Source organism: Meles meles, chromosome 2 (genome assembly GCF_922984935.1).
Source record: "Meles meles chromosome 2, mMelMel3.1 paternal haplotype, whole genome shotgun sequence".
In the NCBI taxonomy this organism is placed as follows: domain Eukaryota; kingdom Metazoa; phylum Chordata; class Mammalia; order Carnivora; family Mustelidae; genus Meles; species Meles meles.
In genome coordinates this window covers 97,904,405-97,927,312 of record NC_060067.1, presented here as the reverse complement: position 1 = coordinate 97,927,312, position 22,908 = coordinate 97,904,405, and the positions used below count along the sequence as shown (strand labels likewise).

Genomic DNA, 22,908 nt, shown 5'->3' with positions numbered 1-22,908 from the left:
CTTAGAACTTTAAAAGAAATCAACATCATCCTTTTTTTGTGCGGAAGTGATGACCACCTCTTTTTTTTTTTTTTTCTTTTTTTAACTGAGAGCTGTATGAACTAGTAACTTTCAAGAAAAGTACTCTGTATTCTTTCTCACAATACTATATTTTCCTTATTCGTATTTCATTGCCTTCAGGATCAAGGAGCAATGGTGATGTTGTGTTAAGTTATGTTATCATATTATAATAGTAACATATACTAGTATATTCTATGTGATAATTTATTGAAATCCCCCTAGGTTAGTATTTAGGATTTAGATGTAAAATCTTTTAAGAAAATCCACATGAAATGGTTGTGGGATTCTGTGGCCACTCTTAACTTTGCTCTTAACTGGCCAATTCCAAATCATTGATGGTTATGGATTTACTCCATATTCCTATGCTCCCCCTCTGGAAAAAAAAAACAAAACAGTAATATAGGCTACCTGTAGATTTTTAAGTTAAAATAAATATCAATTAAAACAATAAAAATATTTATTTTATATCCTCTAGGTCCGTGAAGACTCCCAAATTTTGTAATTGCTGTATTAAACTTATCTTCTACCTACCACTCATTATAAAGTTCATTTTGTTTTATCTTCTCATTTGTCTATTAAACATTCTTTCTCTTCTCTTCAGTCCCCTCCAATACTTGAGAGGCACTTGATAAAATAATCCTCTTCTCAAGATCAAGATATTTCCCCATTGCTTTTTGTTTGTTCATTTATTTATTTATTTATTTTGTATTATATGTCCTTCAGGGAATAGATACCACATAGATAGATAGCGTTGCCAGATAAAATACAGGACTCCCAATTAAGTTTGAATTTCAGATAAATGACAAATTTTTTTTGTATAAGTATGTCCTGTGCAATAGTGGAGACATATTTATACTAAAATAATTATTCATTGTTCGTCTGGAATTGAAATTTAACTGGTCATCCTGTATTTTTGTTTGCTAAATCTGGCAACCCTATATGTAGAGGAATTTAATATCTCTAACTGGGATGGCTGTGAACTTGTACATTCTCAGGACATGAGGATATAGCTAGCAGGATATAGCAGGTTGATTAAGAAACTGTGTGAACACTTACTGCCTGCTTGCTGTGTCAAAGTTGGTCATTTCCTGACCCCAAAGTACCCACCCTTGGAGCCTTTGTGTGTTGCCTGAAAATCATGTTGCATTTTTGAATGCAATGCTGTCTGTTGTGCTTTGATGCTTTCCAACTGATGCAGCCAAAGTGGAAGTCCATGTAGCTGTTGGCAAAATCTGTTTTAACAACTGAGAAGTGGGGCATGAAACTGAGTACCTGCTTTGAACGTGAGCATACCCATTCTCTTGCCAGTCTTGTTTTTGTCTCAAAATTCATTCCAAGTGTGAGATGTACCAGTAACTCAATCAGGTGCAGATATTATTACCGCAAATCTTCCTTTTGAAAAGTTCACAAATGCACTTTAAAACCTAGAAAGCTGAACTACCAGTTGTAATACATCCATAATCCAAAGTATTCATTGACAACCATGGGAGTAAGAAACTAAGCACATTCAGGGCTGTGTAGAGTACAATGTGAAGTCTTACGAAGTTTTCTCCTATAAAAATCGATGGACTCATGGCTAAGTTCACACTTCATATTATATTTAAAATTTCCCCCAATACTTAAAGTGAATGAGCTTAAGATAAAGAAAACAAAGGTATTGAGTAAGATGAGGTGCCCAACAATCAAGAAATGGAAATTACTAAAATAATCTTTATATATATATATATCATTATATTATAGCTTTCATTTTTTATTTATAGTTATATATAAAAAAGAGTAATATAAAAGGGTAAGGACAACTTATAATGAAAATCAATTACCCCAAAGTCATTAAATAATTTTGAACAGAACCATCGCTTTAAATCGGAGAGACGTGTGTGTATGTATATACCGATATATATATATATAACTTTTCTTTGACTATAATGTTTAATACTTTAGATTTTATATCTAATTCATTGATTTCAAATGTATAAATAGCATAAGAATAACTCATTCCAAGTATATAGTAAGGATATTGGAAATATTAAGACTAATATTGGAAGTATTGGAAACATTTTACATTCTGAAACCACTTATTGATAAAGTTTGGCTTGTAACTAAACATATGAATCTCTCATTAACTCATGACGCCTCTTTGACTTAACTTCTTATAAAGAAATTTATTTTTGTCTTTATTTCTAGTAAAATTGCTATACTTTTATAAGACTTAAAGTAAGAATGTGAGGGCTTTTTGTTGTTGAGTAGTTATACCTTACCTTCATCTATTTAGAGACAGGTTTTAAGTGATATAGAAAACAAATTAGAAATCGTGGTTGTCCAAAGAGGAAAAAATCTTGCCATATACCAAAGTTTGAAGACAAATATTGCTATTCCAATAATGTGATTTTATAAGCCAACACACTCCAGATACATTTACTTTGCAAAAGTCAAAACATGTCACCATTATACAAAGCCATTAGAGGATAAATGAATTAACAACAAAAAAGAAAAAAATATTAGAGTAGACATCCAGTTTAATGCTTTCAAAATCAAATCATTTGAAATGAATTTTTCATAACTTCATAAGGAATGGGTCTCAGATACCAGGAAAAAATGAACTGTGAGCTATGTACCAAACTCAAGTTGTGCAAGGAAATCAGAAGAAACTGTTAACTGGAATTAGTCAAAAGTATCCAATTACCACAACCAACTTCAAGATCAATTTAGCTTATTTGGAATGGTTTACTTTACTTGGTTGAAATCGGCTTTATTTTCTAGAATGGTTGTGGTGACTAGAAGTAATCATTTCTGTTCCAATGTCTTGTTTTTTTTATAACCATAAAATTATTTGGAAGAATGAACCCCTGCCTTCTTCAGAACTACATGGGGTTTTAAAATATGTTGATTAAAACAAAAACAAGAGCCTTCTCTCTTAACAGGCTTCTCAGTGACAAAATTTCTTTCATCTAATCATCATCCTCCATGCTACAGCTTAAGCTGCCATTTCCTGGTCAGTGTGCCATATCTTGTTGGGGCACGAATATACTTGAGGAATGACCTGATGCCCAGTGCTGCCCACCTCAACAAATGACATTGTTAACAGATGCTTTACTCATCTCTTGGTGGTTCTCTCAAATAACTGTCTGTAATTGAATATGCTCATTAATAATAGAGGGTCATCCTGGGCAAATCAAATTCCTTCTGTAAGCAGTCATTGTCTAGCCTTATAACACAAAGACAAATCCAATGTGGAATAGTCTATTTCAGAAGTAAATTTTGAATTCTGAAAAGGAGTGACTTACGTATGGTACAAATGATGTGATTTTTTTTTTTTTTTTGCACTGTGTTGACAAGGTCTTTAAGGAGTTTCTCCTTAAAATGGGATCAAGTTGTAATCATGTAGTCAAATATAACATAACAGATTTTAGGTTTGAAGGATAAAAGACAACTTCATATCACCTAAAGCAGTTTAAATTATGCCAGATTGACTATGAAGTTAAACTTCAGGGCATACTGGATGTCTGGGTAAGTTCCTTGTTTATCACGGACTGAAAAAAAATGAAATAAACATTTGTTTTATCCTTATGAAGATGGAGAAGTTATAAAACTGTATTTTTCCAGACTAAATAATTATGAAATAATTATGCCTTTTTATAGATTTCCTAAACCTTTGGATTGATTGCTGAGTTTCACAAAAAGGCACATTTTTATCCTTTACCATACAAGCAGTGGGTTTACTTATGACTTAATGATCTTTGTTTCCTGGCAGCGTGGGGAGACTGCATTGCACATGGCAGCCCGGGCAGGGCAGGTTGAAGTGGTCCGATGCCTACTGAGAAATGGTGCCCTTGTTGATGCCAGAGCCAGGGTAGGTGCCAGTGCTCGGGGTTCCCTCCTATTGTGTGCATGAGTTCCATCTTTAAGAGAGAATGCTATTCTTCATTTCCTTGATTTAGAAATGCCATTGATTGTAAATGAAAGCATCATTTCAATAGTTTTTCATACAGAAAAAGAAATAGTATCGTAAATATTCATAATAAAATGCACCCCAATTTCAGAAACATTAACATTTGAAAAAAATATATAATTTAGTATCTAAAAATTGTGGCATTGACTAACCTAGTAATTTTTTAACCTATGAAAATATTTTTACATATATTTTTTCTTTACATGAATTTTTTTAAAATGACCTATATTATAGAGATACTATGAGTATTAAAATTGATTTCATACTATAAAGTCAATCGAATTTCCAGATATTACTTACTAGTTACTTAAAAACAAATTACACTCAAAGTTTTAATATTGTACCTTTATCTGTTTAGTTTCTTCCTACCTATAATGAGCTCTACTTTTCTTCTTACTCTGATTTTACGTAGTTAGACATTCTGCTCTTTCACTATTCCAAAACAGAAGAATTCTGGCCCCGGAGATTACTAGGTCAGATTCTCTTGTTTCTAACTGACTTCTAATTTACAGGTTGATTTTTTTCTTCCCTTTTTTTTTTTTAATTCACTTACCCATTGTTTTTTTCACCGTCTTCCTCTACACTGAATATACTAGCAATTTTTATTAATATACTATCTTCAATTTCCTTTTCCACATCATTCCATTACCTTCTGCACTAGCATCTTTGGGATTCTCATAGAATATCTGAAGTCTTTCTCTCCTTCAATATTGATGTACCTGGACTAGAACTCACTTCAACTTGAATTGTGCCATCATGATTCCCTTTTGGAACTGGTATTGTATTCGAATGAAAGCATCCAGTTAGAGTCCCATACATTGTCATTTCAGGCAAGTCATTGTGTTTCTAGGTCTTTATCATTAAAATATAGAGGTTGGGCTTAGACACCTTGAAACTCCTTTCCAGACTTTCTTAACATTCTCTGAATTTATAAAAATTTTTTTTAAAGATTTTATTTATTTATTTGACAGAGAGAGATCACAAGTAGATAGAGAGGCAGGCAGAGAGAGAGAGAGAGGGAAGCAGGCTCCCTGCTGAGCAGAGAGCCCGATGTGGGACTCGATCCCAGGATCCCGAGATCATGACCTGAGCCGAAGGCAGCGGCTTAACCCACTGAGCCACCCAGGCGCCCCTGAATTTATAAAATTTTTAATAGCATTTTTCCACAGACCTTCATGAAAAATCCAGTGAAATATAGGCAGCTTTGACATTAATCTTGTCCTTTCGGATTTTATCTGCCTTTTTATCCAATGTGTGAGTAGTGTAATTTGTTCTTTGGTAATCATCATCAGTATTTTATGCTATTTATTTAGAGATTTTGCTCTAAATAAATAACATATTCAAACTGTATTCTTCCAAGCCGTGGCCTTTTTATTGTTTCTCCCTGACCCTAAGACTATTTTTTTTTTTAAAGATTTTATTTATTTATTTGACAGAGATCACAAGTAGGGAGAGAGGCAGGCAGAGAGAGAGAGAGAGGAGGAAGCAGGCTCCCTGCCGAGCAGAGAGCTCGACGCGGGGCTCGATCCCAGGACTCTGGGATCATGACCTGAGCGAAAGGCAGAGGCTTTAACCCACTGAGCCACCCAGGCGCCCCCCTAAGACTATTTTTTAAGAGCAGTTTTAGGTTCATAGCAAATCGTGATTTGCTCTGATCCCACAGGTGCATAGGCTCCTGCATTACCAGCTTTCCCCACTAGAATGGTACATTGTTACAACTGATGAACACACATCGTCACATCATAATCCCCCAACGTCCATGGTATACATTAGGGTTTACTCTTGGTGTTGCACATTCTGCAGGTTTGGACAAATGTATAATGACATGTATCCATCCTTATCATGCAGACTAGTTTTATTGCCCTAAAAAACATATGTGCTCTGCCTATTCTCATTTCCTTTCCAGGTTACCTGGCATTCAGCTAATTAAAAGAAAAAAAAAAATATGTACTCTGAGTATCATGAACTTCACTATTTTTTTAAAAGATTTTATTTATTTGACAGACAGAGATCACAAGTAGATAGAGAGGCAGGCAGAGAGAGAGAGAGAGAGAGGGAAGCAGGCTCCCTGCTGAGCAGAGAGCCCGATGCGGGACTCGATCCCAGGACCCCGAGATCACGACCTGAGCCAAAGGCAGCAGCTTAACCCACTGAGTCACCCAGGCGCCCCATGAACTTCACTATTTTATGAACTCTAAAAAAATTAATGTACTCTGAGTATCGTGAACTTCACTAATTTTATCAGAAATTGTGATAATATTTCTGGTAAATGTTTGTAATCCGTTTCCTGTTTATCTTTCAAAATAAAACAGCTTAATATTTGTCTATATTCAAATTTTAATGTATTTTTAATGGAAATTTGCTTATTTTCATGTGTCTTTGTCAATTTTTTTTATGTTATCAATTTCACTTGTTATTGCCTTATGCTTTTCTAGATACCATCTGAAATCCCTTCCTCCAAACTACTGGCTACAGACTCTTTACTTTGAAATATTGTAACATTTATTCATTTAAAAAAATTTTTTACATACATTCCATCAATTCTATTGTTCTGGTGTGTCTTTTGTTTTTGTTTTAAGAGACAGTATGTGTGAGTGAGGAGGGACAGAGGGAGAAGGAGAGAGAGAATCTTAAGCGGGGTCCATATGGGGCTCAGTCTCACCACCCTGGGATCATGACCTGAGCCAAAATCAAGAATCACACACTTAACTGACTGAGCCACCTAGGCACCCCCAATTCTATCATTTTACTTTTCTTTTGATGGTCTACGTATGTAAATGAACATCTTTAACTTTTTATTCCTCCTTATTTAAATATCAAATGTCAGGCTCCTCTGTTTTTTCAGCTCTACCACCTATCCTAAGTTGCAGCTAAAATTCTTCCTTATAGCATCCTTCTGGTTGCCGATGGGAGAAACTACCATAGTGTGGTAGAGCCATGCTACTAAAGGGTCATTATGTTTGACATCATCTGGGGATCTCATTAAAATGTGGAATGAACTCAGTAGGTTGGAGTGAAGCCCCAAATCTGCATTTCTAAAAACTCACAGGCGATGTTCCCCATCCTGGGATTATACTGAACAGCAGAAGCTAAGGTTTTCCTTTTCACAAGTTCTATTTTAAGTTATATTTTCACCATGAGTTTCTATTTTTTTAGACCTTTAGGTTTCCCTGGAAATCTTTGATTTAGTTAACATTTGTACAGTGATGTATACTTCATGAAGCATTTTAACACGAATTATCTTAGCAACCATGTGTTGTAGGGTGGCTTAGGGTCCCAAAATCCAAAATTGTGCTGCCTTTCCTGAGGTCATGGGGTTAGAAAGGGTAAGAAAAGGGTTCCTCCTTGATTCTATATCTTTTTCCTAGCTTTTTTCTGCAGATATCATTATCTCATTTTGGGCTGTAAAGAGAGCCCTTATTTCTCCTATCTAAACAAACAACAGGATGCTAATTAGTCACATTTCCAACCTGGGCTGAACACCATGGTGGGTATATTGGATCAAGCCTGGGCTTCAGGTCCATTCATGTGGTCCATTCACGAACTGGAGTGAGTTGATTGGCAGAGCCACATGTAGTGGGGGGGGTAGCCTCTTTCCCCAAAGGAGGGAGGGCTCTTCCCAGAAAAAGGGTGTAGGGGGTATTGAACAGAAAAATGAAATTCTATCTCTTCTGTTTTACCTTCTGGTTTCCCAGCAAGCATACCCACATACATGCACTTCTGAAACTCTCTCTCTCTCTCAACCTACTACACTGCTCTATAATTCACTCCCTCCCAAAGGGGAGATCCTTTGGGATCGGGTCGGCAGTTATACTCAGTTACTACACTTAACTCCAAGGGCAAGATCTCTGAATAATCTGTATTCTCCTTAATCAGGTTGAGGAATAATATCTCATGGTTGTATAATCATGGTGCTACTCCTACCATATAATGAAAGAAAAATCATTTACTACAACAGTGTCTCTCATTTAAAAGTGCACGCTGCTTCCTCTTCTAATTCAAAACCATAAGGCAATTTTGCTGGACAGACTAAGAGAACAGGAACTGCAGTGGCGTTAAGTTCATTGGTCAGTCTGTGTTTGCCCCCAGACCTTGCTCTCACAAAGGTCCTTCCTCATCCAGGATCCTCCATGGATATGACTGAGAGAACTACTGGGGTCCGCCCATTGGGGAGCTCTCTTACTTGAGGAGCCCATGTTTTGTTGACACAATATGGAGGGCTGGCATTTGCTTTAGGGATTGAGCAATCACAGGGCCCTGAGGCTTAAACTCACTTGAAACTTAATTCACTCTATTACTTGAGTTAGCTGCCAGTCGATTTGGTTCCTGAGAATCCTGTTAGCTAGAAATGAATAGCAGAACTTTTACCAAATCTTTCAACTTTGCCCAAGCTATTGCTATTTCTGTCTTTTGGTAAAGGAGTTGGGGCTCAGCAGGTCTTCCTAATTTTGGAAGACTGTAGCTTGTGAGAGTAAGGCAGAGCTCACCCCTTCCTGGTCCAGGCTGTATCACAGTCAATAACACTTTATTATGAGGGAATTATTGACCTTTACGTATGAAGAGCCTAGAGGATCAAGCTAATCCTCCCTTTTTAAAGTCCTTTCCATGAATATTATTTTCTGCACTTTTCCAGTTCTTTGCCTTGGCTTGCATTTACTTTAATTTGGAGCAGCAAATACAACTTTTGCAGTTCAACTGGGAAATAATTACTCAAACCTTACAAGGTCTTATATCTCTAGTTACCAGTGGAAAGACTTTCTAACCAAACTTGTTTGTTCTTCCCTTTTTATTCTCAGATAGGACTATACTAAAAGTTGAAGAAAGTAGGAAAGACAGTTTATTTCTTAAAAAAATTAAAAACAAAACCAAACAAGATCAAGTGCCTAAATGCTCTGGGGTCTGAGAATCAAGGGACAAGAGTTGATAATTTAACCAAATAGTTGGCTGCTGCCAGCTCGGATGAAGGTGTCCTCATTGTCCCAGCTCTCCAACTCACTCATCAAGAAAACCTTTTAGATTATGTCATTTGCAATACCCACCTCTATCAAATTGTATTAGGCAGAAGTGCAAAAAGGGAAACCCAGAAGCAACAGATGTTCATGATAGCTATTAGGTTCTTTGGTTCTTTTATTGTTGTTTTGTTCTCCATTTATCTTTGTAATTTAATTTCCCCCATTTGTCTATTTTCTTCTTTGTTGTGTTTCAGAAAACAGTTGTATCTTCTAAAGTGCTATCTGTCTCCTTTCCTACTGAGAGTCACCCCATTCTGTTAGTTTTCTCAGTGGCCATCTTACTGTGTCTATTTCTGTAGGAAGTATAGGCGAATGAGTGTCTTTGGAATCCAGTGCCTGAATTCAAGTCTTGTTTTAATAGCCTGGTGACCTTGAACAATCCTGGAGAACCACTTTAATTTCTCTTAATCTCTGTTTTCCAGAAAATGGTCGAATAATACATTTTGGCCTTCGTTTCCAGTCTTCTGTAAGAATAGGATCAAGTATGCATGGTACATGAAGGAAGGTTATATATTGCATTTTTAAAAAAGATTCCAATTCTATTACTAAAACACTTGTATTATTGTTATTTATTATTTACTTCTCACAACCTGAAATTCATACAATGCTATTTCATCTCCTTCTGTGGCTCCCTCTGAATACTTTTTTTTCTTATACTTTAAGACACAACATTTATTTAAAAGCTCTTCCCCACTCTGTTATATCTTTTTTTCCATTCATTCTTAGTTTAGGAAGCAGACCCAGCTTTTCTTTCCTCACTTTGATTATGACATGCCCTTGAACACATTGTAAAGACATACCTTTTTTTCAACACTAAGGTTATGCTCAATTTTCTTTTTTATAAAAGAACGGTTTGGCTTAGTTCTCTTAACACTGAAATGAAAATATTTTCCTGACTACACATTAGAGTCAGGTGATTTCTTGAGCCTCCTCCAAAATATCTTCCCTATTCCTTGTACCAGCTATGTCCTCTCTGTGTTTCTAAATGAAAAGCACATGGCAAATACTTAACCCCATTTGCTTCTTGCTGGAGTTCCATTTCATCTTGAAGTCCTGGATGCAAGTCCCCGAACCATCTGCACTGTTTCCTGGAACAATATTAAAAAAAAAAAAAAATAATCAGATTGTAATATCTTCTTTATCTGAAGTCTTTCCTTGAAGAAAATGACCAGCAATTCTATCCTTGGCTTTGTTTGAGTGGAGTAAGAACAGTTTTCCCAGAATCCCTCATTCTTTTTCTCTTGATATGGTTCCCAGAATAAATACTGTCTCTTAGTGAAAGCTTTTGGATGAGAATCTAGGTCTTAGTACTTCTGGACCAGATTTCTTTCTTATTCAGAACCACAAATTGGTTTATATTTAAGTGTAAATGAGGGCTGGAGCCTTAATGAGTTGAGTAACATGTTGATGTGCTCAGGAAACAATGACCAAGTTTATGGAAGTTCATACTACTAAAAAAATCTAAGAAAGATTTTTGTGACCAGACAGGTCACCTCCATAACCAAATGTAAAATAAATCATGGTCAGAGTAGTAATCATTTCCTTTTGCATAGCAGTTCCTGGAGATCCCAAGAAGACATCAGGAAACATCTGAGTGGAATGTGTTCTTGGTGAAGTCTGACTTGTTCGGGCACTAATTTTTTACTTGACTTGAGTTGTAGGAGGAACAGACACCTTTGCACATTGCCTCTCGCCTGGGTAAGACAGAAATTGTCCAGCTGCTTCTACAACATATGGCTCATCCAGATGCAGCCACGACAAATGGATACACGCCCTTGCACATCTCTGCCAGGGAAGGCCAGGTAGATGTGGCATCGGTCCTCCTGGAAGCAGGAGCAGCCCACTCCTTAGCTACCAAGGTAAGAGGATGGCTCCCTGACAACATGGACTAAGGGGGATCCTGAGTCAGGGTTCCTCTGTTCTACTATATACAGTATCAAGAAGGGTAGGCCTTCTTTAGGCCTCTGACTTACTTCTTTCTATTTGAATATTTTAGATTCATTTTCTAAATTATCAAAGGGGTTTGTGAAATTCCATATCATAGCTTCAACAGAGTGCTAGAGTCCATCCTTCTAAGTACCATTGTTTCTAATACAGGTATCTAGTGTTTTAACTGAGATTATTTTCATAGAGCAAGGGCTACTTTCTCTTCCCTCTGCATTAGAAAATCTACAATGTATTCTTTTTTTTTTTTTTAAAGATTTTATTTATTTAACAGAGAGATCACAAGTAGTCAGAGAGGCAGGCAGAGGGAGAAGCAGGCTCCCCACTGAGCAGAGAGCCTGATGCAGGTCTTGATCCCAAGACCCTTAGATCATGACCTGAGCCGAAGGCAGAGGCCTAACCCACTGAGCCACCCAGGTGCTCCTATAATGTATTCCACAGAGAAAAATATAGAAGGTTCCCAAACACATTGAACTAGTAAGGAAGGAAATGTCATTAAATTGGCAATACTATATTTGCTAAGAGTTTTAGTACTATCTAGAAGTTCACCTTACTTGGTTCTGCATTTTTCCAACCCTGGTATCAGCTGTCATTCCCATTCTGCTCTCTGGAATTTGTCAGCTATATTCTTGCCTGGGTATTAACAGCATCTAAATAGAGCTGGGCTGGAAAAGCACTTTATCAGTTGTATATTCTTTGTACACACCAGCCTGAATTTTATTTATTCAACATTTCATGCTAGGGCAGAATAATTTTTTTTTCCCACTTGATACATTCTATTTGAAATTCACTATTTGGATGCAACATAGAATAAAACATGAACAGCCTCAGTTAATCAGAGCAGAGATTGGACAGGTACAGAAGATTGGAAAAATGAGACAAGTTTAAAGCTCACAACAACAAGTGTAATGTTTATGAGGCAAAATAATTCCCATAAATACAATAGTAATTCATATTATTTAAAAGAAATTTTCAATTTGCTTGTAACAAATAGGCACAAGGACTACATCTAAGGGAGAAGTATGAACTCAAGTAGTGTTGTGGCATCTCTCCTCCTAGAAATAGGAGCAGCCCACTACCATTATGACTTGATCTGGTTGCTTGTGGCTATAAAACATGTTTTAATGTAAAAAAATGGACCATTGTTCAAATGCTGTACTCTGAAGAGTTGAAAGGATTTTAAAAGTCCTTTAAAGAAAAAGTCAGAAACTAGGCAACAAACAAGATAGTGATAACAACAACCCAAGAGAGACTGGGTGATCGTCTCGTCAGATGAAGGTGACAAATAAATTCAGATATGTCAAATACAAGAATAGAGAGTGAAGCATAGTGCCTTGAAAAGATTTTTTAGGATTTAAAAAATACATCTAAAGCAATAGCAAAGCAAATAGCAAATTTAAATGGAAGGAACTATTAAACTGAGCAGTTTAGCAGTGGATCTCACTGGGGTTCTGATGAAGAGTTGACTCATCATCATTAAAGCTATTTGAGTGTTTCTAAATATCAGAGGGTAAATGAAATCCTGGTGAGATTAACACAGGGGAAGAAGGAAGATGTGTGACTCAAGAGATACTTTCCAACCCCTATTTTGTGATTCTACAGTAAAGATTCTATGTAGTTTTGTCTAATAATAGGTTCCAAATTTATAAAGGGGCTGGATCACTATTCCAGCAGGACTTTAAGGACAGGCACTTCTTTTTCTTCCTTATCGTGTGTTTTGTTTTTTTTTCTCAAAGAATTCCACTTCATCTGGTGTTATCCCAGTCATTGTGTACACTGAGCAGAGGGAGAACATTAACAATAAATGTTGACTGAAATGGACTAAGGCAAGGGCAGGAAATAATTCCTATAGTTGTCCCATAGTTGGAGAAAATAAAAGAATCGCTCTCCTCAAAGGACTGATTAGTACCAAATGTTCAAAAAAAGGCAAAAAGAAAAACAACATCTTAATTAAACATAATTCGTGTGGTGACACCGTGAAAGGGCAATATTGTTTCTTGGGAGAAATTCTATATTGTGATGAGGGCTTCAGTGGTCCTAAGGATAAGCCATACCCTAGACCACCTATGGCAGGCACATTTGCTTGGTGTGTTTTACAGGCCCCAGTCAGCATTAGAACTCTCCCACGCTCACGTTATTGCCAGTAGAGCATGTGGTTAGACTGTCTGGCCGAGAGGATGGGTTTGAGATCATGCTGTAGGAACCGTGCCATCCTTGAGATCTGAGTCCAGGGACTTGGCTGCTTTTGTAACACCCTGCTAATGACAGAGAAGGACATTAGGTTAGGCACACAAGATGTTGTATCTGTGTACATAAACATGGGTAAGAGAGCATTCTTTTAAAAAAGCTTTACACTGTGGTGTGTTTAAAAGTCTGATGTTAATCAGCTCAACATTTTGCCAGAAGTGGAGTGTGTTTTACAAAAGCAATTGGTCTTTTATACAGTCTGGGCCTTCTGGGAAAGGGGATAACAGGATAAGAGGTGCTTTTTATTTATTTATTATTTTTTAAAATTATTTATTTATTTATTTATTTGACAGAGAGAGAGATCACAAGGAGACAGAGAGGCAGGCGGGGGGTGGGGGGGGCAGAGAGCCCAATGCGCGGCTGGATCCCAGGACCCTGAGATCGTGACCTGGGCCCAAGGCAGAGGCTCAACCCACCCAGCCACCCAGGCGCCCCGGAGGTGCTTTTTAGCAGTGAGCATCTTTTTGTCTGTCGACCATTTATCTTGCTATTTCTGCAGAAAATGCAAATCAATGAATCACAATAATATAATATATATATATATTTCTAATATATATATTTTTAATATATAATATATATTTATAATAATAATAAATTATATATATATATATTTTTTTTACCATGGCTGCTGAAATGTCCTAAAATTTAAAGGAAGAAATTTGGAACGCAGGTATTAAAAAAGGAAAAGGATTGGAGAGAAGGCAGCTATTGTCTCGATCCTATTAATTTTAGACGCAGGAAAAAGATAAGCCTTCCCCACCCCGATCCCCAATCACTAATCAGAGCCATTTTAGGGACACTAGTGGCTCTTTAAAATCTGAAACATATAGGGACACCTGGGTGTCTCAGTGGGTTAAAACCTCTGCCTTCGGCTCAGGTCATGATCCCAGGATCCTGGGATTGGAGCCCTGCACTGGGCCCTCTGCTCAGTGGGGAGCCTGCTTCCTCCTCTCTGCCTACTTGTGATCTCTGTCTGTCCAAAAAAAAAAAAAAAAAAAAAAATCTGCAAGCCCTTACAATAAAATTTGTTTTGTTCAATCTATCAAGTTTTAATCATGCAAACATTCGCATGCTAAATTTCCTTCTTCTAGTCCTTGTTTATGGCTAACAGATTTAATGCTTCTAGCATTTTTTTCTCAACTAGAGACTCAACATAGTTTGCTTAGTATGTTTACAAATTAACAAAAGAATTTTGTTAGGAGTCACAAAAATAAATATTACATTTTACTTTTGTTCTTTGCATTTTCAGAAGGGTTTTACTCCCCTGCATGTAGCAGCAAAGTATGGAAGCCTGGATGTGGCAAAACTTCTCTTGCAACGCAGAGCTGCCGCAGATTCTGCAGGGAAGGTAAAGGATTTTACTAGTACATGACAATTATACTCACATTGGAAGATTCGGAGATCTGTACTTCAAGGTACCTTTCTCACTCTTCTGAAAGGACCATGAAGGCAACTGATGAAACAATGTCAAATAGACATGAGGGGGTATCTGTCCGTGACCTGTCCACATCCATGCTAATTTAGAAGACATTTAGATCTGTGTCTCCGATGTATGTTCTTGTCACAACAGGGCCCAGAACATCTCTGAATTTAGAAGAATCCTTGCAATGTTAATGTAGTAATTCTTGCATAGCATTTCAGACTTTTATTTATGGGGGATATCCAGCTAACCTGTGCCAACTTACGCTCCACCAAACATTTTCAGTTTTAGCTAAGTTTCTAATACGAAAATCATTAGTATTGATTTGGTTTTTTTATTGACCATATTAATTAATTAACGTGGACTTCATCTATGCCAGTTTCCATGCATTTGGTAGCGCCAGGGCAGCTCACGCTAATTTATTAATGCTGAATTTAAACGCACCCTTTACAGAATGGCCTTACCCCGCTCCATGTTGCTGCTCATTATGACAACCAGAAGGTGGCACTGCTGTTACTGGAGAAGGGTGCTTCCCCTCATGCCACAGCCAAGGTGAGGACCGCAGAAAGGGATTTATAGAGATAGCGTGGAACTGTAATCTGACTGCACATGGGAACTGCTTTTTGGTTTTTTTTTTAATTCCAATATAGTTAACGTACAGTTTTATATTCGTTTCAGATATACAATATAGTGATTAACACTTCCGTACATTACCCACTGCTCATCATGACAAAGTGCCCTTCTAATCCCCATACCTTTTCCAACCACCCTCCCCCCACCCCCCCAACTCCCACCTTCCACCCCCTCCATTACCATCAGCTTGTTCTCTGTAGTTAAGAGTTTGTTTCTTTGTCTCTCTCTGTCTTTTCTGTTGCTCATTTGTTTTATTTCTTAAATTCCACATATGAGTGAAATCACACGACATTTGTCTTTCTCTGACTGACTGATTCCACTTAGCATTATACTCTCTAGCTCCTTCCAGGTCCTTGCAGGGAATTGCTCTTTAAACACGCGGTCTGGTATAACTGCAAATACTCCTAGTGATAGTAGCTTTTGGTATTGACTATTTTTTTTTTTTTAATTTCTACTGAATACTTCCACAAAGCCTTTAAGATTTTTTTAAAAGTCAGCATAGATCAAGGGGATGTGCCTATGAACAAGATGACTCTTATTGCCAAGACTCAGTGTCTTAGAGACTGAAGTTTTGAATTTTGAGAAACAAAGCATAGTAAAGGCAGTACAGGTTTTCTCTTTTCCCCTACAACCAGAATATTATGATATAACATAGCTTTTTTTTTTTGCTTATTCCTTTAGACTGCAGTTTTTTTCATTGTGATATATGAAAGAATCTTTGTTTCTTTTTTCTCTAACATTTCATCCATGTTAACTATAATATACATCCTTTTAAGTTCCTAGGCTAGGAATTCCTTCTTGATGTCTCTGTATCTCCAGTTTCTGAGACAGTGCCAGCTAAGACTCGTACCTATGGACAAGGCATTTCTCACCATTTGAGTTGCCCCTTCATTATGCTGAAAATATACATGAATCTCATATAATACACAAAATAATTATTACATCTTTCATTAATTCATTCAGCAAACATATATTGAAAACATACCAGGGTTTACTGAAAAAGTATTGTGTTGGGAAAATACTCATGCTGTGTTCCATAGCATAATAAAACAGCACAACTACCATTTCTTTACCAAATACTGTGCCTACCACTTTGCATGCAATATCTCACTTAATCTCATGATAATGCTGTGAGATTGGTATCATAATAATTTCTGTTTTGTGGATAAAGAAGAGAGATTTGAGTAGATTAATTTGTTTATCCAAACTCATATAACTGATATGTGATAGAGCTCAGATTTGACCTCAAGCAATTTGACTTTAGAATGATTACTCTTTTTTTTTAAGTTTACTTATTTTTTTTTTAGTAATCTATACACCCAGTGTGGGGTTCGAACTCATAACCCTGAGATCAAGAGTTACATGTTCTTTTGGCGACCCAGCCAGGTGCCCCTAGAACCAGCATTCTTAACCATTAGGTCCACTGTGTCCTAAAGTAGTAGAGAGAGAATTATTCTACTTCTATTATATAAGTATATATATATGTACTCACATGTCTATTTAAATTATACATATACACATATAATAAAATGGAATATTCTATATAAAAAGTATACTCTATATAATACCACGTATTTTGTATATAAGTATATAAAAATATTATAAATATGCATAACTTATATACATACCCACATATACATCTACATACATACATTTATACATATATGTATCCATGCATAGTTTATTGGTACAGATATACACTAACAATAAAATATTTAAACTATCAAAAGAGGAGTGCAATTATTTATAATTATGCATATCATTCTTATTCCTTTATACCCTTCTCTCAGTAGGCTCATCAGTTATCATTTATTTGATGTCTTTCTTCCTACTAGATGATGAACTACTTGAGGACAGTAATCATGTCATATTCATCTACATATCCCTGAATTATCTCATACAGTATTATGCATTCTCAATAAATTTAAGTGAGAGAATGAAGACTAAGCAACTATTTCAATGGAATAAAAATACCTACTCCCTTAACATGCCAGTATTTTTTTCATTAACTCTCTAAGCTGGCCATTGTCAGCATCAATATGACAGATTTCATCAATACCCAGCAACACTTTATTTGAACTCTTACTATGTACAAAGAAAGGATTGTAGTAAAACTTTGTTCTCCTCCCACAAGGGATTTTCAATCTACTTGGGAGAGAAGTCCTAAATTATAAAATAATCTGTGTGGTTTTCCCAAAAAGACAAATATAGATCTCTAGCCTCTACAGTGTATGGTCCTTACTCTTATGTACACAGAGTCCACAAGACCAGGTAGAGCAATCCTCTCCTCCAGCGTCCATAGTGCAGTGGTGCTCAGGAGGCTCTTCTAGTCTCTTCCACTCATCTGCCCCAGCCTGTTGATGAGCATGAGTCCTTTGGTTCTGGGGTCACTCCAAGAGACTTTCAGTTGGTTGTAACCCCACCCCCATCTCCACTTTTTTAAAAAAAGATTTTAGTTATTTATTTACTTGAGAGAGCAAGCACACAAGCAGGGAGCAGGTGCAGAAGGAGAGGGAGAAGCAGACTCCCCACTGAGCAGGGAGCCCAATTTGGGGGCTAGATTCCAGAACCCCAGGATCATGATCGGAGCCAAAGGTAGATGCTTAACCGACTGAGCCACCAGGCGCCCCTCCCAACCCCCATCCCCACTTTCGACTCTCTATTCACTGCAACCGCTGCCCCAGCCACACGATATAATCCCTTGGACTCTAGAACCTGTTTTCTTCTTTCTACCAGAGCCCAGAAGCTTTTCTTAGTTTTCACTGGATTTTTTGTTTATTTGTTTGTTTATTTGGTTCTAAAGAATTCTACTCTGTGTGGAGTAGGAGGGCTGTAGATCAAGTAGATCTTGTAGATCTCATAGATGAAGTATCTGCTGGGAAGTCAGTCTCTTATATTGCCAAAATGGACACACTTTTTAATGATCTCTTATGTTGTTTTGATAAAACCCCCTGTCCTCCTCCACATAAGTCTCTGACTTTCTAACCTTGGTAAATTTACTCTGATAATTCACCTAACTTTGGTAGAGCCCACATGTAGGACATTTGGACTGACGAAAACACACTGTAGCAAAACAACAACAACAACAACAAAAACAAAAAAAAATCCCAAATGCTAAACTTACAGGGTCAACAAAAATTTTCATATTCTTTAATAGAGCCCATGGTCCAAGTGTAGTGTTCTATAACATCTGGAGCATCTGGGACCTGTGACCAGACCATGAATAGTCTTCCAAGGAGAGCTGCCAAAAATTTCCTCAGCACCTTAAAGAGAAATATCATTTATCTGAACTGAAAGATGCTTATTTCTGCTTGGAGAAATGGGAGCAGAGTAGATAGAGCAGATCAGATCATTGAGGATCAAGATTTGATGATGGCATATAAAGACATTTAAATTCTCAAAACTCCTTTTAATTTTTGGTACCCTTTGCAGTTAGATTTCAGGAAATAACATAACCTAAAATTACCTCTTATGATAGATTCACAAGAAGCAAACAATCATTATGCTGACTTTACCTTCATTATATCACAGTTCGTGGCAAGGCCACTGTTCTTAATTTCTATTACACATTCTTCATGGAAAATTCTACCAGATTTGAAAAAGGAAAGGAAAGGAAACAATATAGGTTCCAGACTAACATTTGTTCTAGAGGTCTATTTGCTTGTTATTTGTTTTAACTAAGTATAGGGCTTAAAGTTTGGCTCTTGTTTTTTTGTTTATTTTTATTTTTATTTTTTTAAAGATGCTATTTATTTGTTTGACAGACAGAGATCACAAGTAGGCAGAGAGGCAGGCAGAGAGAGAGGGAGGAAGCAGGCTCTCTGCTGAGCAGAGCACGATGCGGGGCTTGATCCCAGGATCCCTGGGATCAGGACCTGAGCCAAAGACAGAGGCTTTAACCCACTGAGCCATCCAGGTACCCCAAAGTTTGGCTCTTATAAGCAGAGTATGAATTCCTCTGGTCCTCTCCACAAACTGCCACATAAAACCAGCAGCCTCATATTTCTACTTTTGAGCCCATAGAGACAAGTGGAAGATCTAGGATTTTTATTGATAGGATTTTGATTGGATTGATTGATAGGATTAATATTAGCGAATTTTGTTGCTTACTCTATTTTCCACCAGAATGCAACCACTTAAAGACAGGGATTGTGTCTTGCCCACCTAGGTATCCCCATACCTAGCACACTGCCTGGTACATGCTCGCAACTTACTAAATAGCTATCAAATGAATAAAAAGTACAATCTGCACAGAAGCATAATAGCAGGAGTGTTATAACAAGATCACAGAAAGAATTCCATTTTATTCTGTACTACTAAAGCTGTATACTAAAGAAGTATAGCATTCCGTTCCCGGTCACACAATTTGAGAGCACTATTGACAAATGAGGATCAGTCTAGAATAGGTCATCCTTAATGGAGAGGTCTAGTAGCAATGGGGCTTTTATCAGGAATAGTTGAAGGACTGGGGAAGTTTAACCTGGAAAAGAAGACTAAAAGGAGATATGAAAACCATCTACAGGAATTTGAAGGACAGTCATGTAGGACAGGAGCCTGGCTTGTTCTTTTGTTGCTCTGCAGGAAAGAACCAAAATTGTAAGAAGGAGATGTTAAGCTTTGGGGCTTTTGTGTCTATACGTGTCTATACAGTAGAATGTGTGTCTTGTGATATTGGTTGTAAAGATTTGGGTGTTGTGGGATGGGAGCTTGTAATGGGAAAGAATTTGGATTTACTATAAACTTACTTTTTAACTTTTCTATTGATTAGAAATTCTTATTTCCATTGGAGATATATAGTAGGACAGGTGTTAAACTTATGATGTATATTTGTGGTTTTCCTAGAATGGCTATACTCCTTTACATATTGCTGCCAAGAAGAATCAAATGCAGATAGCTTCCACACTCCTGAACTATGGAGCAGAAACTAACATTGTAACAAAACAAGGAGTAACCCCACTCCACCTGGCCTCACAGGAGGGGCACACGGATATGGTCACGTTGCTTCTGGATAAGGGAGCCAATATCCACATGTCAACCAAGGTACTGTTTTTGCCTCTTGTTTTAGTCAAGAATCTTTAAGATGAATGTAAACAGAAACCAATCAAAGACAACTTGGAACAAAAAGAAGGGATGTATTAAAAGGAAACAGAGATTACTTATAGAATTCAAGGACAATAACAGTCGAGCCTTATGAGGAAAAAAACCACACAGAAGCAAGAAGCAGACTCAGCCTGTATGGCTGCATTTTTGAATCTTGACTTTTTCCTTGCAAGTCAGTTTCATTTACCTCTCTCTGCAAATCTACTTTCTCTGTTTCTCTGTGTGTGTGACCAAAGAGGTGACCCTGTTGCTCCCAAGAGTTAATATCACTGTAGTTTAAGCAGTCAGTCCAGATTTGCCATGGTACCTGCTGGTCTTAATTCCAAATTTTAGACAGAGAAAGGGAGAGTGAGAGAGAGATACAGAGAGAGAGGGGTGACAGTTCATCTGGGCTCTGGCCCAAACAACTGATTCTAAGCTGTTGGTCTGTGGCCACTACCCAAGCATTCTCCAGCCCAGCTGCGCATCAGAGGCACCTGGGGGGGTGGGGGGGTGGAGGGAGGGAGCATGAAGGGAACTCAGTAAAATAAAGATTTCTGAGCCAATTTTAGCTTGGTTTGGGTGGTTGTGGCGGTGGTGGTCAGAGAATCAGTGTTTTTAGTAAAGAACCTCAGTCATTTCAGCCTTTGTGGGCAGGCATTTGAACTATAATAGAGTAAGAGTCAGGAATATAAGGGGAAAAGACATTATTCAAATAGGGAAATATTTGGATTTTTTACGACTATATGTCTGTCTCTACATCTCTGTCTTTCTCTACGTATGTATCTGTAGCTCTGCTACCTACCTATTTAATGTAAATCTATCTTATACTTACGTGTACTCCACTGGAGTCAGCTTCTGAGAAACTAAAATTGAAGCCTATATTTTTAAGTTAGCTCATCATTTACATCTCTTAATACTTTTTATAACATGAGGTATGGGTTTAGTGAAACTTAAGTTTCTTAGGGTTTTCCACAAATACACAAGTGCTGTGTTTTCTACATTTCACTGTTGAGCTAATTAGTGCTTTTGGAAACTCAGTTGTAAATTGGTCTTCCTAATGTTATCAATAGGTTATATAGCATTATTTCCTTTAGAAATAGTTATGAAAAAGACAGGTTGTCTTGAATGCCTCTAGAGTCCTGTTCTGTGTCTTTATCACTCAAAAGTATTCCAGTAAATCCCTTGCCGTTATATACTTCTTTGTTCTCTATCAAAAGTCCTCACAGATCCTTTTTTAAAATATAGTGAGAGCTAATTAAAGAGTTATTCCCCAAAAGATATTTGCATTTTAACAGAAATGAACATGCTGAAGCCTTGTGGTGAAATTCAGTGTCTCAGCTGTTATTAAAGTCTGGGGCATGGATTTTTCTTGTGGGCATTGAAATCATGCCATTCAGGAAGTCATTTCCCCTACTGGGGATATTCTCACTATGAGACCAATTGTAGAATACTTCACTTAGTATCAGTATATGAAAGGGACAGACAGTGTTTATTGTCCATTAAAAACAAATCTTCATTTGAAAATAAACACAGGATATCCATAAACAAATGTTTATTGTCCATTAAAAACAAATCTTCATTTGAAAATAAACACAAGATATCCATAAACAAATCTAGGAAAATTTTGAGTAGAATGAAATTCTAGATATTTCGTGAAACTGATCATGCAATGCTTCTAATAGTGCTGTTTTTAATTTATTTTAAGAAGTGCTTTTTTAATATATACTGATATCTGGAATCAGTGAACTATGTCCTCCCTGATGGTATTCTTCTACACATACTACTTCCTTTGAGAGGGTTTTAGCAGTCAATCAGCAAATATTTAATGACTATTTTTGACTTGTGGACTCCTCAGTGAAGAAATATATTCAATTGTGGACCACAAAGTAATTATGTTATCTTTATAACAATGATTTCAATATTAGATTTGGGGTGCTGTCCTAAAAAGAGGTGTGATATATTTGTCACTAGAGTAAATCACCATATAATAATAAAAACCAGTTGTAGAGTCCTCAAGTGCATCTTAGGAAATAAATTCCTTCTTTTGAAAAGAACTCCTTCAACATCTTCTATTTTCTTGATTTATTAGAAAAGTTTTCATAGTTTGATTTAGGCATGGAAATTTACCATAATAAATTGTAGAGAATTTTCATATTGGCTGTTAATCTGTAATCTTATATTGTAGAAAACAGCACATATATTTGACATGCCATTAAAAATATCTTCGAGATATTTGATGATCATGTCCTTTAATAATCACTTCAATAACATTTTTAAAAGACCAGTTGTCCCCATAAAGAGAAATATTTTAATGTTTATTATTTTCATATGGAGAAAATCAGAATGAGGAAGAATCTTCTGTTTTGCCCCGATATTCATATTGTTTATACTTTAAAGCTAGATAGTATTTGTTTAGAAGTGAGGACATTTTAATATAGAAGGGCATATCTTCAGTCTTATCCTGATGGTTTATGAAACTCAAAGCTGAGCTCAGCTGGAACTTTAAGAATTAAAAAGCCCCAAGCCCTCAAACAAACAAACAAACAAACACAACCTCCTCT

At 36.8% G+C, this 22,908-nt stretch overlaps 1 protein-coding gene across 50 annotated transcripts in view; it reads left to right on the top strand.

Moving 5' to 3' along the window:
* The window catches only part of ANK2 (ankyrin 2), a 337,670-nt gene that overhangs the window by 222,082 nt on the left and 92,680 nt on the right, over nucleotides 1–22,908 (top strand). For all 50 annotated transcript variants that reach the window (XM_045997625.1, XM_045997636.1, XM_045997637.1 and 47 more), the window contains 5 exons: nucleotides 3,812–3,910; nucleotides 10,683–10,880; nucleotides 14,462–14,560; nucleotides 15,086–15,184; nucleotides 20,108–20,305. In XM_045997625.1, the coding sequence (XP_045853581.1) occupies nucleotides 3,812–3,910; nucleotides 10,683–10,880; nucleotides 14,462–14,560; nucleotides 15,086–15,184; nucleotides 20,108–20,305 (693 nt within the window). The remainder of the gene's footprint in view (nucleotides 1–3,811; nucleotides 3,911–10,682; nucleotides 10,881–14,461; nucleotides 14,561–15,085; nucleotides 15,185–20,107; nucleotides 20,306–22,908) is intronic.